Raw genomic sequence first — 18056 nt, 5'->3', positions numbered from 1 at the left:
ATTTTTCATTACTTGTGATACAATAATAGTTGCCCTCATTCTTTTCATTGTAATGGAAGTAATCTTGATCCTTTTGATTTTTTCCCCCATGGATGGCAAAGCTGGTTCAGTAATATTTATATGACTGCTAGGTAGAGTGCCAACTATTGCAGAAATTGCTAGGCATTTCATCCATATTCTCTTATTTAATTCTCTTAACCCCATGAGATTGGTAAGGGCTACCCTCCTTTTACGGTTTACATGAAACTGATGTTCATGTATAAGTAATTTGACCACGGTCATTCATGAACAGAAGTTGTGTTATAATAATAGAATATTGGATAGGGACTCAACCTTCAGGGAGTTCACAGTTGGTTAGGACTGATTACCCTTTTTATTCCAGACCATAAGTGTTTCTAAAACAATTAAAGAAGTATGTCTCAGGTCTGTTGAAGCTCACAGAAGGGTGATTACTCTGAAGGGTTGAGTTAGGACAGGATATAGAAGGAAGGGCTTCACTGAGATAATGCATGATGAACTAAATTTTAAGGGACTAATAAAAGTTCTGTGGTATTGGGAGTAGTTGGTATTTGTGGCCACGAGAAAAATGGATACAAATGGGGCTGTGAAGTCATCTTGTCATCTCCTGTGTGTGTGTGTGTGTGTGTGTGTGTGTGTCTATAGGCAGGGGAGGGACCAAGGGGTTATATATTACTTGTGCTGGCGTGTGAAGGTGAATGTGGGAACCACATCACAAGGGATCTTATGTGCTAAGAAGCTTTGATCGTGGGGTAATGGGAGCCATCAAAATGGTTTGGATAGAAAGTGATTCATTTGGGACCTTTTTAACCATTCCCGCTGTCCAGGGAATCCCACTTAGAATGTCAGCTTACATAGTTAATATCTATTGAGCCTTTACTGTGTGCCAAGCTATTATTACACTAAGTATAGAATATAGTCTCTCTTAATCTTCATTAGCAAGAGAATGAGAGGTACCTGCTCTTGTTATCCCACTTTTTGGAAAAGAAAACTGAGACACAGGTTAATCAACTTGCCCAAAGAAACAGCTCATAAATGTTGATGTGGGATTCAGCCCTTAGTATTTTCTCCTTTTGACACTTATATCAGCCATTGCTTCAGAAGAAACTATCTTGGCTTGAATTATTCCAAGAACAAAGAGAAAGCTGGTGTGGTGGGAACGTGGTGAGATACGGTGATAGGAGATGACTCTGCAGGGGTGAGCACAGGACAGTGTGTGTAGAGCCTTGGCATCAAAGTCAGGAGCAGTGGGAAGCCACTAGGTGTGTGTAGCAAGAGAGAGACTTGATAGCCTTTCTTTTTTTTTTTTTTTTAATTCCTCTGGCTCCTTTGTAGAGAATGGATTAGAGAGGGACAAGAGTAGAAACAATAAGATCAGGTAAGGAGCTGACACAGGCACTCTGGCAAGAAATAATGGTGGTAGATGGTGGCAGATATAAGGATAATCTGGGATATATTTGGAAGTACACTTTACAGGACTTGCTTATGGGTTGGCTTAATGACGGGAAGAAAAAACCACGATGATGCAAGGAGGTTTTTTTTAGCCTAAGTCATTTCTAATTTCAGGCTACCATAGCTTCAGGGAACATGCTTTTCATGCAACTTAGAGCATAGCTCTGAATTTTCTTAGCATGCATTCCCAACAGTAGAATTAACTACATTAAGGACTAACCTGTAAAGAGCAATATTGCATAGGAACCTGGAATGTTAGGTCCATTAATCCAGGCAAATTGGAAGTGGTCAAACAGGAGATGGCAAGAATGAACATTGACATTTTAGGAATCAGTGAATTAAAATGGACTGGAATGGGAGAACTTAATTCAGATGATGGTTATATCTACCACTGTGGTCAAGAATCCCTTAGAAGAAATGGAGTAGCCCTCATTATCAACAGAAGAGTCCAAAATGCAGTACTTGAGTGCAATCTCAGAAATGACAGAATGATCTCTTGTTCATTTCCAAGGCAAACCATTCAATATCATAGTAATCCAAGTCTATGCCCCAACTAGTAATGCTGAAGAAGCTGAAGTTGAATGGTTCTATGAAGACCTACAAGACCTTCTGGAACTAATATCAAAAAAAATGTCCTTTTCATCATAGGGGACTGGAATGCAAAAGTAGGAAGTCAAGAGATGCCTGGAATAACAGGCAAACTTGGCCTTGGAGTACAGAATGAAGCAGGGCAAAGGCTAATAGAGTTTTGCCAAGAGAACTCACTGGTCATAGCAAGCACCCTCTTTCAATAACACAAGAGACGACTCTACACATGGACATCACCAGATGGTCAATACCGAAATCAGATTGATTATATTATTTGCAGCCAAAGATGGAGAAGCTCTATACAGTCAACAAAAATAAGACCAAGAGCTGACTATTGCTCAGATCATGAACTCCTTATTGCCAAATTCAGACTGAAATTGAAGAAAGTAGGGAAGACCACTATACCATTCAGGCATGACCTAAATCACATCCCTTAAGATTATACAGTGGAAGTGACAAATAGATTCAAGGGATTAGATCTGATAGACAGAGTGCCTGAAGAACTATGGACGGAGATTCATGACATTGTACAGGAGACAGGGATCAATACCATCCCCAAGAAAAAGAAATGCAGAAAGGCAAAATGGTTATTTGAGGAGGCCTTGCAAATAGCTGAGAAAAGAAGAGAAGCTAAAGACAAAGGAGAAAAATATACCCATCTGAATGCACAGTTCCAAAGAATAGCAAGGAGAGATAAGAAGGCCTTCCTCAGTGATCAATGCAAAGAAATAGAGGAAAACAATAGAATGGGAAAGACTAGAGATCTCTTCAAGAGAATTAGAGATACCAAGGGAACATTTCATGCAAAGATGGGCGCAATAAAGGATAGAAATGGTATGGATCTAACAGAAGCAGAAGATATTAAGAAGAGGTGGCAAGAATACACAGAAAGTGATAGTGAAGTCACTCATTCATTTCCAACTCTTTGCAACCCCATGGACTGTAGCCTCCCAGCTCCTCCGTCCATGGGATTTTCCAGGCAAGAATACTGGAGTGGGCTGACATTCCCTTCTCCAAGGGATCTTCCCAACCCAGGGGTTGAACCCGGGTCTCCTGCATTGTAGGCAGACGCTTTACCATCTGAGCCACCAGGGAAGTCTCAGAATACACAGAAGAACTATACAAAAAGATCTTCATGACCAAGATAACCACAATGGTGTGATCATTCACCTAGAGCCACACATCCTGGAATGTGAAGTTAAGTGGGCCTTAGGAAACATCACTATGAACAAAGCTAGTGTAGGTGATGGAATTCCAGTCGAGCTATTTCAAATCCTGAAAGATGATGCTGTGAAAGTGCTGCACTCAATATGCCAGCAAATTTGGAAAACTCAGCAGTGGCCACAGGACTGGAAAAGTCAGTTTTCATCCCAAAGGCAATGTCAAAGAATGTTCAACCTACCACACAATTGCACTCATCTCACATGCTAGCCAAGTAATGCTCAAAATTCTCCAAGCTAGGCTTCAACAGTGCATGAACCTTAAACTTCCAGAGGTTCAAGATGGATTTAGAAAAACCAGAGGAACTGGAGATCAAATTGCCAACATCCGTTGGATCATCAAAAAAGCAACAGAATTCCAGAAAAACAGCTACTTCTGCTTTATTGACTATGCCAAAGCCTTTGATTGTGTGGATCACAACAAACTGTGGACAATTCTTAGAGATGGGAATACCGGACCACCTGACCTGCCTCCTGAGAAGTCTGTATGCAGGTCAAGAAGCAACAGTTAAAACTGGACATGGACCAGCAGACTGGTTCCAAATAGGAAAAGGAGTACATCAAGGCTGTATATTGTCACCCTGCTTATTTAACTTATATGCAGAGTACATCATGCGAAATGCTGGGCTGGATGAAGCACAGGCTGGAATCAAGATTGCTGGGAGAAATACCAATAACCTCAGATATGCAGATGACACCACCCTTATGGCAGAAAGTGAAGAAGAACTAAAGAGCCTCTTGATGAAAGTGAAAGAGGAGAGTGAAAAAGTTGGCTTAAAACTCAACATTCAAAAAACGAAGATCATGGCATGCAGTCCCATCACTTCATGGCAAATAGATGGGGAAACAATGGAAACAGTGAGAGACTTTATTTTTTGGAGCTCCAAAAATCACTGCTGATGGTGACTGCAGCTATGAAATTAAAAGACACTTGCTCCTTGGAAGAAAAACTGTGACCAACCTAGACAGCATATTAAAAAGCAGAGACATTACTTTGCCAGCAAATGTCTGTCTAGTCAAGGCTATGGTTTTTCCAGTAGTCATGGATGGATGTGAGAGTTGGACTATAAAGAAAGCTGAGCACTGAAGAATTGATGCTTTTGAACTGTGGTGTTGGAGAAGACTCTTGAGAGTCCCTTGGACTGTAAGGAGATCCAACCAGTCCATCTTAAAGGAGATCAGTCCTGAGTGTTCTTTGGAAGGACTGATGTTGAAGCTGAAACTCCAATACTTTGGCCACCTGATGGAAAGAGCTGACTCATTTGAAGAGACCCTGATGCTGGGAAAGATTGAAGGCAGGCATATAGAAGAAGAAGATATAACAATTATAAATATATATCCACCCAACATGGGAGCACCGCAGTATGTAAGACAAATCCTAACAAGTATGAAAGGAGAAATTAACAATAACACAATAATAGTGGGAGACTTTAATACCCCACTCACACTTATGGATAGATCAACTAAACAAAATTAACAAGGGAAAAAAAAAAAAAACATGTATCTATAAAGTTCACTAAAGCAAAGCACAGTAAAATGAGGTATGGCAATAAAAGGCATTAAATTTATCAAATAAAAAAAAATAAAGTGCTGAAAAAAAAAATGATTAAATAAAATGTGAAGAAGGGAAATAATGTGCAAAACAATGATGCAGGAAAGGTCTTGATACAGAACCTGGGCGTGTTTAGGGATGGTGAGCAAGCAGGACAGTAGCAATAGACACACTGGGGAGTTTGGTGACAGTGATCGGGGCACTATAGCAGGTAAAGAAATGCAGTCAAGAAAAATCTGTTTGTAATGGTTCAAGTCTCATGACTCCTAGTCAATGTTCTTTACTTTAGAGCCTAGAAACAAAAAGATGTGGAGAAAAAAAAAAAAAAAAATATATATATATATATATGTATCTTTCCAGTAAAATTCAGTGTTTATCATATCATCTGCATTGGGGAAAAAGTCTTGCTTCTAGCATGTTGTGTTACATTTTTGGTCCTTTTTTCCTTAAGAGATATACAATCATATGGCCAATTGTATCATGAACAGAGTCTACTCTGGCTGGCCATCTAATTTCCCAGGCTATTCTAGTAAGAATTTAAATAAACAACATTGAAGACTATGATCTCAATATCAGAAGCTCACAAGGATGATGAACAAGAAAAAAAAAACAGAATGAGTGACTAATAAGTCATTCATGAACTCAAACTATCTAGAATAATTAAAATGTCCACATTCAGCAGATAAGCCATTGAAAGCAAATTTTGCTATTTTTTAATGATCTGACTCACACTGTTGCAGGAAGTTTCACTTAATATACTTATATGATTATGTAGATCAATGTTTACATTTTTACATTCTTATAGACATGTTGTGAAAATAAAGTGCATAAATAACTTAAAAAAAAAAAAAAGATTGAAGGCAGGAAGAGAAGGGGATGACAGAGGATGAGATGGTTGGATGGCATCACCAATTAGATGAACATGAGTTTGAGCAAACTCCAGGAGATGGTGACAGCCAGGGAAGCCTGGTATGCTGCAGTCCATGGAGTTGTAAAGGGTCAGACACAACTGAGTCAACTCAGCTGAGCTGAAGGACTAAGCCTCTTTTTAAAGATTTTGATACACATTGCCCAGTTGCCTTCCTGAACACTGGTATTAATTAGCATTCTCCCTCTATTTTGATGTCATTTGCCTGTCCTTTTCATTGCTGGAGTTAGTCTCCTTTTTCTTTTAAATTATTTAGAAAGGCATCATCGTTAAAACATTTGTAAGCTTAACTGAACCCAAATTCAGTTTTTGTTATTACCCCATTCTTTGCTGGCTGTTGACTGGAGACCTCTCTCTCATCTCCTTAAACCTCTTGAATTTCTCCTCACATGGCTGCCTCCATATTTAAAGCCAACAGCAGTGTGTCAGGTTCTTCTCATGCTTCAAGGCTTTCCTTCCACCTTTTCTTCTGCCACCAGCCAGAGAAAGTTCTCTGCTTTTAAAGGTCCATATGATTAGATTAGCCCACCCAGATAATCCCCCATTTCTGAGGTCCTCTGTGCCATAAAACATAAATGTAGGAGTGATTTCTTATCACACGCACAGATTCTGGGGATTAAGAAGTTATGGAAGATAGAGAAGGGGCCATTTTTACCAAATGCAAAATACATTTCCCCTTCCCTAGAGTTCTGAGGACTCTTGTGCCATTACTGTGTCAGCTCAGCCTGAAAATATTGTCTAAATCTCTTCTACTTAAAGGACCCAGATCTCACCTTCTAAATCATCTAAATTAGGTATAGTGGAAGCTCCTGAATACAACTGCTTTCTGTCTCTTGTCCAGAGATACGGATTGTCTGTTCCTATCATACACTGGTTGGATGGGCGAAGGATAACAGTTAACTTTTTTCTAACATGGGAGAAAAACATGAACATGAAAGTTACTAATTACAGCATTATTTATAATTACACACACCAGAAGCAATACCAATACCTACATTAGAAGAATTTTAAAGATTTTCTTCACTTCAGTGAATATTATTTGGTCATTAAAAATTTTAGTAGCAAGGACAAATAGCATGAGAAATATAGGACACAAATGGAGGAAATTAGTACAGATCTAATTGTACTTATAATTTTCACATAAGCATATAAAAATATGCTCATGAAAAGACTAGAAAGGGCAAAAATAATCATTGTGTTAGAGTCGGATGATGGGTAACATTTTCCTTACAATTTTTTAGTATGAAATATGCATATTTTTCTTTTAAAAATCTTTGTTCACATAGCCTAAATGCAGTATTTTCCAATCATTCTCAATCTCCCATTCACCTTTGAACTCATAGGATATCCTTGGAATTAGGAAAGGGAAAAGTGTTGTGCTCTGCTTGCTCAGAACACATAGCTGGTGCTCTACTTGTACACACATTCTTGTCTACAGTTATCAGCATCTCCCAGTCCTGAGTTTCCACATTTGGCAGGACAAAGTACTTAAACCTAGATCACCATGATTCCCCAGCTGAACTTGTGTCCTCACTGGGAAGCAGCCTAGCCATTTGAGGTCCCCAGACCAGCAATGTCAGATCACATGGTAGCTTTTACAAAATGAAGCATCTCAGATCCCATTCCTGATCTTCTGAATTAAAACCTACATTTTAGCAAGATTCACCCCCCGATTCATGTGCACATAACAACTTGAACAGAACTGGCCTAGGTGGTTCAAACAATGCCATTAAAACTGAATCAGGGGTCAGGGTCGAGAAATCTTCAGGTAACTACTGCCGGAAGTACTGTGAAAACACAGCCGGCACTCCCAAAGAAGTGTGATGTGCAGATGGAGAGCTTTGTGTTCACGCCTGGTGGTCACCAATGAGTGCAGACCAGCAGCTGTGTTTAAAGCAGACATATTGGTATTGTGTACCAGTTGAAAGCCTGGGTTTGGAAACTTTTGATTCTGGAGTAAGCACACTCCATCCTGACTTTCCCATTGATTGCAGCTATACAGAATGCATGGAGCAGTTATTTGAGGATGCTGAAAAATAGCAGGTACATTGGGAGAGAAGACCAAAGGCTGAAATATCAATAAACTGGCCTCTGGTATGAACTCAAGGAAGCCCAAAACGAAGAATTGGATCTTGGTATGGAAAGAGAGCACTCCAGGAGAGTCCTCCATTCTGGCTAAAGTACTGAGAATGGGGTCTAGTGCTTAGAGAGGGTGGGAAGAAAATCTCCTATGTATTTTCTTCCTTTTCTCCGAAAATTCCCAACATGTGACAGTCCAAAAACACTTAAAACTGAGGGAAAAGACTCTTCCTTTCCAAGAAGACTTGTTTCAAGAGTATGAAGTGAACCACTGCTGCTTTTATTGTTCTCCCTCCACCTGATACAGCGTGTGGACGTAGGCACTGTCAGGGGAGGTACATGGCAGAGCAAGGTAAGCAGTGCCCCAGCTTTCTGGCCAGAGGACCAAAAGGAAAAGCCCCAGGACCCAGAAGGTACCAAGGAGATACGTTAGTTGCTCATTCGTGTCCGACTCTTTGTGACCCCATGGACTCCTCTGTCCATGGAATTCTCCAAGCAAGAATATTGGAGTGGGTTGCCATTTCCTTCTCCACCAAGGTGATAGATCATAGAAAGGAGTGCAGAAAGCAACTCTGTAAAGTTTGTGGACTCCAGGCCTTATCTGCACAATGTACATAAGTGGATGTGATTCTAAATAGCACACCAAAAACTTTGGGAACAGAACTGTAGTATCGCCCACTGCCAGGTCTCAGACTGACCACTGGATAGCACATATGTGGTACAGAACTAGATAGCGCTACAAAGGCTTTGCAAACAGAACTGACATTGAAACCTGAGCTTGAATCCCAAACCCAGCTGGGTTGGTTGTCTAAGACAACAATATCAGGATTCTCCTGAAACCTCGTAACAAAATATTAAAAATTTTTGGGACTGCAAAGAATCAAGTATTCCAAGATGACACAAATGTTGGAATAATTAGCTGACAGATAAAGCAGCTGTTAGAAAAATGCTCAGAGAAGTAAGGGCAAATAGTCTTGAAACAAATGGAATGATAAAAGATCTCAGCTCGGAAACAAGATACAAAGAATAACCAAATGGGAATTTTAGAAATGAAAAATACAATAATCAAAATAACTTCACTGGATGAATCCATAGCAGAATAGAGAAAACAGAGGAAATATTAAGTACTTGAAATAGATCAATAGAAATTATTCTATCTGAACAACAGAGAGAAAAAATATTTTTGTCCCAGGAACCTGAGACAATTATAAAAGATCTAACACTGGGACCATGAGAGTCTTAAAAGGAGAAGAGAAAGAGTGTAGGACAGAAAAATTATTTGAAGAAAATAATGGCTAAAAACTTTCCAGATTTGGCAAAAGACAGAAACTTACAGATTTTAAAAGCTCAGCAAATCTTAAACAGGATAAACCCAAAGAAGTCCATGCTCATACATAATCACATTGCTAAAAATGAAAAAAAGTCATGAAAGCAACTAGAGAGAAACATGTGTTGCTTATAGTGGAATAAGAATTTGAATGATTGTGGATTTCTCATCAGAAAACCAGAAGTAAGTTGATCATTATTCTTAAAATATGGAGAAAAAAAGAATTGTCAGAACCAGAATTCTATATCCAACAAATACATCATCTTACTTCTGAAGGATTTTAAGATATTCTTAGTATAAAGAATACTAAGAGAATTCATAGTCAACAGATTTTCTCAGAAGAAATTGCTAATGAAAGTTCTTCAGACAGAAGGGAAGAGAAATCAAATAGAAACTTGGAACATCAAGAATAAAGGAAGAGCAATAAAAATGGTAAATATTTAGATAACTATAATAGGCTGTTCTCTAGTTCAAGAGAATTAGAATATGTTTAATTTGTTGTTGTTGTTCAGTCACTAAGTTGTGTCCAACTCTTTGCAACCCCGTGGACTGTACCACACCAGGCTCCTGTGTCCTCGACTATTTCCTGGGGTTTGCTCAAACTCTTGTGCATTTGAGTCAGTGATGCCATCCAACCATTTCATCCTCTGTCATCCCCGTCTTCAATCTTTGCCAGCATCAGAGTTTCTTCCAAAGAGTCGGCTCTTCCCATCAGATAGCCAAAGTATTGGAGCTTCAACTTGAGTATCCGTCTTTCCAGTGAATATTCAGGGTTGATTTCCTTTAGGATTGACTGTTTTGATCTCCTTGCAGTCCAAGGGATTCTTAAGAGTCTTCTCCGACACCACAATTCACAAGCATAAATTCTTTGGTGCTTAGCCTTTATGGTCCAACTCTCACATCTGTTCATGACTAATGGAAAAACCATAACTTTAACTCTATGGATCTTTGTAAGTAAGGTATTGTCTCTGCTTTTTAATACACTGTCTAAAAATACATTTTCCTTCCCAGGAGCAAGTGTCTTTTAATTTCATGACTGCAGTCACCATCCACAGTGATTTTGGAGCCCAAGAAAATAAAATCTGTCACTGTTTCCACTCTTTACCCCTTCTGTTGAATTATGAAGAGAGAAAACAGAAGAAAAAAAGAGAACAATTGGAAAAGCAATAGTAAAATGGCAGACCTAAATCTAAACATATCACATTAAATGTAAATGGTCTCAACATACCAATTAAAGGAACATGGCTTTTGAAGTTGGGCAAACCTGGTGTAAATTCATTCTTGGCTGCTTATACCTATGTGGCTTGTGTAAGAACACTTGCTTCTTTGAGCCTCAGTTTCCTCATTTGTAAAATAAGTATATGGCCTCAGAGGGCTGTTACAAAGATGAAATAACGTAATGTATATAAAGAACTCTGCACATCCATCTGTTTAAAAAGTAGAGGAGATGCATATTTGCTCATATATGCAAAGTATCTTTGGAAGGACATACAAGAAGCTGATGTTAGTAGTTGTCTATGGGAAGACCTGGTAGGCTACAGGACAGGGCTAAGAGGGAGATTTTTTTTTTTTTTTACTTGTACAGGTCCAGAGTCTTTTATCTACAGCTCTGAAATAAAAGAGCACTGAAAAAAAGTGTGTTTTGTTTTTTTCATAAGATTGACACCAAACCTTTTTTGGTAGCAAAACGTGACCTGAAGTGGCATGAAGTTCCTTACATATTCATTTTATGTGAATTCTCATTCATTTTGCAGAAATTTTAGGGTTTTGTTTACAGGGTGCTACATAGTAATATGTTTGGTATACTCCTATTTCTAAAATATGAAAAATTCTGAATTCTAAAACACATTCAGCACAAGATTATGGATCTATGTAGCCTTTGAATTTTGAATTCAATCTGTGTATTGTCTTGAATTTTGAAACTGGTGAAGGCATTACCTATTCACAAAATTAAATCTTAAAAACTAAATTTAGCATGGTGCCTGACACAAAGTAAGCTGTCAGTAAATATCAGCAGCTGCTGTTATTCCATTCTTCCAGGCTTTTCCTGTCAACAAATCTGTTCATGTCCAATACGACGTTTCACCGTCACAGCAGACCCTGTGACTGTTACTGTTTAGATTTTACATTTTTAAAGACTGAGGTTCAAAGATTTTGTGACAGATGCCTGCCAACCAGCCAGGCAGCCCCCGACCTAGGATCCCGAGGTTTTTTCTGTTCACCAGACCACCTCAGCCAGAAGAATGGCATCAGCAGGATTTGTGTGCCGAAGAGAGCCAAGTTGTTTTTATCTAAGAGCAAAGGAGAGAATGAGGAAATTATGTGTGGTCAGGATCACCCCCAAATCCCATTAGACAGTCCAGTGGGCCCAGCCAGACAGATGTGCCTATAGCATTTAATGTACCAGCATTCTCCTTCAGGGGCTTCCCAGGTGGCTCAGCTTTAAGAATCTGCCTGCCAGTGCAAAAGACGTAAGAGATGTGGGTTTAGACCTGAGTCAGGAAGATCCTGTAGAAGAGGGCATGCAGCCCACTCCAGTATTCCTGCCTGGAGAATCCCATGGACAGAGGAGCCTGGCAGGCTATAGCCCATAGGTTGCAAAGAGTCGAATGTGACTGAGGTGACTTAGCATGCTCACACTCTCCTTCAGTTGATTACCTGATGAAGTTTTAGGGACTTGATTCTAGACACTGTACAAAAATTACCTTTAAAAAAAAAAAAAAATCCTGAGACCCTCATTCAGCACATTAAGGACTGAACCTATTTTATAATAGGTTCTGGGTGTGTATATGAGGAGCTCACAGAAGGGTGCGTGTGTTGCAGTTAGACTATGTTGAGTATGAACCTAAGGGATATGCCATGACCATTTGAAGTACCCAAATTGTTGGGGTGGGCCTGGCAACTGCCTTTCTTTCCTCTATTGTTCTTTATTTCTTCTCTCCTCACATTCTGTGATCTCGGAGAGATAAATAGAGATGGCTCCATGTTTCAGGAGGCATCAAGGCTCATTTCTCCAAGTCATTGTTATAGTTGGTTCTGTTTGCTGCTCTGTAAGGGGGCAGTTTGTGGAGATAGATAAAATGCTTCCTGCCCTCTGCACCACCTGGTCTGTCCAGTGAGGCAGGTTATTGGGAGGCCACCAGAAAGTTTGACTGCCAGCTCCATGAACCATGGCTTGGAAACAATAACCTTGATCAGGAAAAATTGCTTCCCTTGGAAACCATGTCCACCTAATCACAATGTCTTTTCCAGCTCATTGGTAGAACTGACTGGAGAAGCACCTACTTTTGGATTTTTTCCCAGCTCTTTAATTAATGGCTTCTTACTAGAAGCTTCGATTAACTGCTATTTACAAAGCTTTTCTGAGGTCTGCCATGCCCCAGAACTGTCAGGTTTGTATTGCTTGCCAGGGCTCCAGGTAGATTCCAAAGCACACTTTTTCAAATACCAGATCTTTTTTGTTTCATTATATCCATAGCCAGATCCTTTATAGAAAAAGTAGGGAAGTATAAAGAGGAAATGTCACCCAGGTATAACTGTCACTGTTTTTATTTTCAGTTATACTTCTTTCTAGTTTTATTTATACACACACACATTTTTCCTAGGCTATTGATAATCCCCTTTTCTCTTCGTTAACACTAGAACATAAACATTTTTCCACATCATTTTTAAACATTCTCAGAACATTTGTTTCCATGGCTGCATGATCTACCTAACTGGTCCCCATTTGTGACCAATCCACTTCCCTTGGTTAAAGTCTTTATGATGATATTTGAATTTCTGTAAGAGGATTTGTTGTTGTTTAGTCACTAAGTCATGTGTGACTCTTTCATGACTCCATGGCCTGTAGACCACCAGGCTCCTCTGTCCTTGGATTTCCCAGACAAGAATACTGGAGTGGGTTGCCATTTCCTTCTCCAGGGGATCTTCCCCATCCTCGTACATTGGCAGCAGATTCTTGACCATTGAGCCACATGGAAGCCCTTATGATGGATACCTAGGCATAAAATTATCAGACCATGAAATGTAAAGATACAAAAGGCTTTTGAGAGTCAGTTACATTTTGTGTGTGTGTGTGTGTGTATGTATGAGTATAAACTTAGTTTCCACAAAGCATGCACTGATTTATGCTTCTGGCTCCTGCAGTCTCAGTGTGGGCAAAAATTGGTTCTTCCTGGGGGGTGGAAAAAAACCTTAGAAATTTGTGGCTATCCAGTGGTTTCCAGTGCATAAACTGATATACAGTGTCTGCTTTTATCATTTCATGCAGAGGCCATAACGAGAAAAAGGTTGAGAAACAGAGTTCTAGCTATATATGAGCACCCATCTCACTCCACCCTTGGAAGCTTTTAAATTTGAGCTTTTGGTTTGGGATTTTAGAATAGTATTTTTCTGGTCTAAATGTTCTTAATTCTTTGTACAGACTTTAGGAACCTGAGAAAGGTTTGAATACAATAAAATGTATGTGTTCCCACTGTTTATATTTTTATCTTTCTACATTATTAGGAATCCTCCATGTTTCTAGCCTTGTGTCCAGCTCTTTTCATGTTACTGTGCTGTGTAGTGTTTTCAGTGTTAGTCTGTGCCAAGGACCATGTTGAAGTACCCCTTGTGTTCTGGTCTTAGGCAGGGACTCCCCCACCTCCATGCCTGGGAGTACGTGTGTGTCTCCACAGGCGTCAGCTTTGGACCTCTGGGAGCCCAGGCGCCAAGCTGCTCTGGGACTTTGAGTAATTGTCCCTTGTTTGTTTCAGGTGTGACCCCCTGGGCCCGTTTGCTGTCGGGGGAGAGGACCTAGACCCCTTTGGGTGAGTACTGCTGGGGAGCTGGCAGCAACATGACTTGGTCTCGTGGCCTTTCAGCCCCAGCTCATCTTCTAATTTTAGAACTTTTCGTCAGTCTTCCTTTGGGGTGAAGGAGGCATTTGTTGCCGAGTGGCTGAGGAAGCACTGCTACTGTTCTGCTCTGCCATGCCTGGAGCAGTGCAAGAGGGCTCTGAATGTTGGGGAACAACTGAGCAAGCCCAGAGGGCAGTTCCACTGTTGTTTTCTGGCCCCACTTGCCCTGGTGGAACGATACCCCCGGGGGGTCTATCAGGTGAAGACTGAAAACACACAAGTGGGTTACAGACCTGAGGTCAGTTGAGGGCTCTTCAGAGGTCATGACCTTACTTGATAAGGGAGGGTCACTCATCCCTTTTAGACTCTAGGGTAGTTCTTGTGAAGTCCCCAACAGAGTTAGAGCCTCAGCTATGCAAAGGCTCAGTGCTTCTAGATTTTAAGCTCTGCTGCAAAGCATGTCCCCAACTTGAGTGTTTCATTTTTAGACAGTGGGGAAAATAAGTCTGAAGTTAAGCTTGAACAATTAAGCTTAAGTTTTTAACTTAATACTTTTGCTTGAGCTGAAGTTAAGCTTGAACAAACTTTGACCTCAATGTTTGGGGTAACATCAACTTCTTATTCATCCTCATTTGAGCCATTAGGTCAGATCCTTAGAACTCCATGAGGAATGGGTACTATCAAGAGTCAGACTTGGACAATCAAGTCATAGAATGCCCAGAGACCCTTCAAGGAAACCACAAAAAAAAAAAAAACAAATAAAAGCTAGTATTATAAATTGTCTCAATTCATTAGCCCTTAGACCTAAAGCTGTGCCTGGAAGAGCCTTGTTTTGGTTCTGCATTCACCTTGACAAGTTCTGGCACATGTTCTTGATCAAATCGTGCCCCCCTCCTTGGCTGCAGGACATGGCAGGGATCTCAGTGTTGTGGGGTCCTGGAGCTTGTAGAGCTGAAAGTGCAGGCCACGATGGCCAGAAAAGGTGTGCTTTTTTATGTTCTTGCTCTTGCCCACTTCCTGCTGGCACTCAGGCAACCATCCACGCATGTCTGCTTGAGCCATCCAGAGCTGGTGGCCAATTCACTTTTACCTACATTCTCATCACCTTCTTCTCCAACATCTGCTTGCCACACCTGCTTACCCATTATTCCTTCTTGTCTCAGGTGTCGGAGAGGTGGCATGATTGTGGATCCCCTGAGATCCGGCTTCCCAAGAGCACTTATTGACCCGTCATCAGGACTCCCAAACCGGCTTCCTCCAGGCGCTGTGCCCCCAGGAGCACGCTTTGACCCCTTTGGACCCATTGGGACCAGCCCATCTGGGTAGGTATTCACTCGGGGATGCTGAGAGGGAGGACCCGATAGCGGCTCAGCTCAGCATTGCAGGGATAAAGGCATCTGACACCAAGCGCAGAATTGCCAGTAGTCCCGGGCCTTGCTGCCAAGAGAGTGGAGCCTCCTCCAGGCCCCTGCCTGGTGCTCCCTGAAGCCTTCCATGAGCTTCCCATTCCTCAGTGGCTCCCTTCCCCAGCTTCCCTCCAGGAGGACTCAGAGGAGGGGTTGCTACTCACATTTACTGGACTTCTTGTATGTGCCAGGAACTCAGTGGATTCTTAGGTCAGCACTTGTGGATAGATATTTCACAGAGACAGAAATCAAGGCCCTGAGTGATGAAGGAACTTGTCCAACATGGGAAAATCAGAATTCAGACCAACTCTAGAGCACATGGTCTTTAACTCCACAAACCACCACATCATTCTGGAGGCAGGCTCCCTCCATTCAGGACCCTGTCTACCTGTGTGCCCCTGACTCTTCATCACCCCAACTCACCAGCCCCTCTTTCCATTCCAGACCTAACCCAGACCATCTGCCCCCGCCGGGCTACGATGACATGTACCTGTGAAGGCCTCAAGAATGTAACGTCCCAGCCTTCCCTCCACTGTCCTGGAGCTGCCACCGCGGGCCCCTTCAGCACCCGTTTTCTTGCGGGCTGGGGGCAAAGGACTCTGTCCATGTGTTTGCAGGCCGGCTGGGATTGCCTCCCCACCCCCTACCAGAGCCAGGGCACCTGCTGCAGTTCTCCACCTGGCTGCATATAGGTCCCAAAGAGAAATCAGTGTGTGTCTCACCACCAGCTCCTCTCCACTTCGCAGGGGAGACTCCGGCAACATATGCCCTTGACCCGATGCAGTTCCAGCTGCATCGCTATAAGAACAGAACCCATTTTGGATGTTATTATTAAGAACCAAATGTCAATACAAAAATCATGTTGCCGGTCTCCCACTCTTCTTTACTGCACAGCTCCTTCCATGTATGAGACTTGAGAGTTTGGATCTTTGAGGGGCTAAAGGACTCTCTTAGGCATCTTCCTTTCATGAATTGCTCTCACTCCTGATACCACTAAGATGGTCTGGCTGCATGGATGAAAATGAGTGACTGGAACCCCCATAGGCCACAGGGATGACTTCCACAAGGCCAGGCGCATTGCAGAACGACTGCATCTCTCTGCAAAGGGCAAGACGTTCCAGTTCTGCTTGTCTGAGCCTGTCCTCTGGGTCTGTCTGTGCCTGGGCAATGGCCGCCTTCAAACAGAGGAATAAACAGAGCAGACCTGAAGGCTAATCTCTTTTTTGCCACTAACTTAACTGAGTGACCCTATGCAAGTCCCTTCCCCTTCCAGGGCCACTGTGCCCACCTGCGAAATCCGAGGTGCCTTTCTTGCTCTAAAACATCCTGGTGTCGGCTTCTATGCATGATGATCCCTAGTAACTGGGGCAAAAGGTAAAGAATGAAGGTACAAGGCTTTGTGTGGTGATTACCTACAGAGTCTGCAACTCTGTGCCTCTACCCACCGTGAGGCCCCGACATGAGCATAGCAGCACAGTGCTGGACATAGGGACAAGCAGGGAGCCTGGCCTCTGGAAGCCAGTGTGTGACAAGGGTGAATGGAGGAGTTGGTGATACAGGAAACAACCCAGGAAGGCATTCCACCCCCAGGGAGCCCCAGCCTCTGGAAGTCTGTGTCCTGTATCCAGGCCCACCTGACCTTTGGTGTTCTCCAGATCCTTTTCAGCCCTAGGCCTGACAGACGTGTTCAGTGATGAACCCCTGTGCTGGAATAGAGAAAACACCCTAGAGCACCAGACTCCGAGGCAAGAGATGAAGGCACCAGTCACTTTCACTCCACCGCTAGCATTTCAGCCATGGGTGGTGCCTTTTTCAGCTCCTTGGACTCCTTTCTCTAAATTAGGAGATAGTATTTGTCTGTGGGCAGAGGGCTACCAGAGCCTTCCTAAGGCATCTGCTAATGTGCTATATAGCTTGGAAGTGCCTGTCTGCTGTGCCCAAGAGTGGGTTACAAGTAAACTAGACAAGGCATATATGCCCAGGGTCAATCCAAGATGCCACCTGGGTATAGGTGGGGAGGCTAGGGCTTCCTGGGCGTTTCTGGCAGGCTGCATTTCAAGCACTGATTTAGTGAAGGACCAGTGTAAAGCTTTTAGAACAGCTCTGCTCTGGAAAAAGACCCAGAGGTCAGGCAGAACTGCAAATGCAGTCATCAATGGCCATCTTCCCCAAGAGCCAGCAAATGGGTGAGATGTTTTGTTTGGAAGCTAGATCATACCTTCTACAAAGAACTTGAGGCAATTTGCTCATAAAAGCATCCTTTATTATAAAAAGAAGCATTTAAAGGAACATCAGACAAGCAGGGGACGTAAATAACTTTTAGGACCCTGATTCAGGGGAAGGACAAGATTGAAACAATAAATTCACCACTTAGATTTTCTAATAGTGAAAGTGGAAAGGATAGTCATAAGCATAATACTGTTTTCTGAAAACAGAAACTTCAGTGATTCATCTGCAGAATCAGTCGTTTTTTGAGTGGGTCTCCTTGCATCAAGGACTGAGGAACGCAGACTGTGCCTTAAGTTATGTGTGGGGAGGTGAACGGGACCTTCAGGAACTTCCAAGTCAGCCTGTCAGTACACATTGTGTATCTCAGCCACTTCCTCCTTCCAGCCATGAGTAATCACCGAGCAGCCAGAGGGAGTGAT

General features: G+C 42.0%; 1 protein-coding gene across 2 annotated transcripts in view; it reads left to right on the top strand.

Annotated features, from left to right (window-relative positions):
- PSMF1 (proteasome inhibitor subunit 1) overlaps window positions 1-16617 on the top strand; it is a 45392-nt gene extending 28775 nt beyond the window's left edge. For both annotated transcript variants that reach the window (XM_061437128.1, XM_061437129.1), the window contains 3 exons: window positions 13919-13972; window positions 15166-15324; window positions 15853-16617. In XM_061437128.1, coding sequence (XP_061293112.1) covers window positions 13919-13972; window positions 15166-15324; window positions 15853-15904 — 265 coding nt within the window. In that variant the 3' untranslated portion in view covers window positions 15905-16617. The remainder of the gene's footprint in view (window positions 1-13918; window positions 13973-15165; window positions 15325-15852) is intronic.
- The last annotated feature ends 1439 nt before the right edge of the window (window positions 16618-18056 follow it).

Source organism: Bos javanicus, chromosome 13 (assembly GCF_032452875.1).
Source record: "Bos javanicus breed banteng chromosome 13, ARS-OSU_banteng_1.0, whole genome shotgun sequence".
Lineage (NCBI taxonomy): Eukaryota > Metazoa > Chordata > Mammalia > Artiodactyla > Bovidae > Bos > Bos javanicus.
Note: the sequence above shows the minus strand (reverse complement) of the source record. Positions and strands in the feature narration are given on the sequence as shown.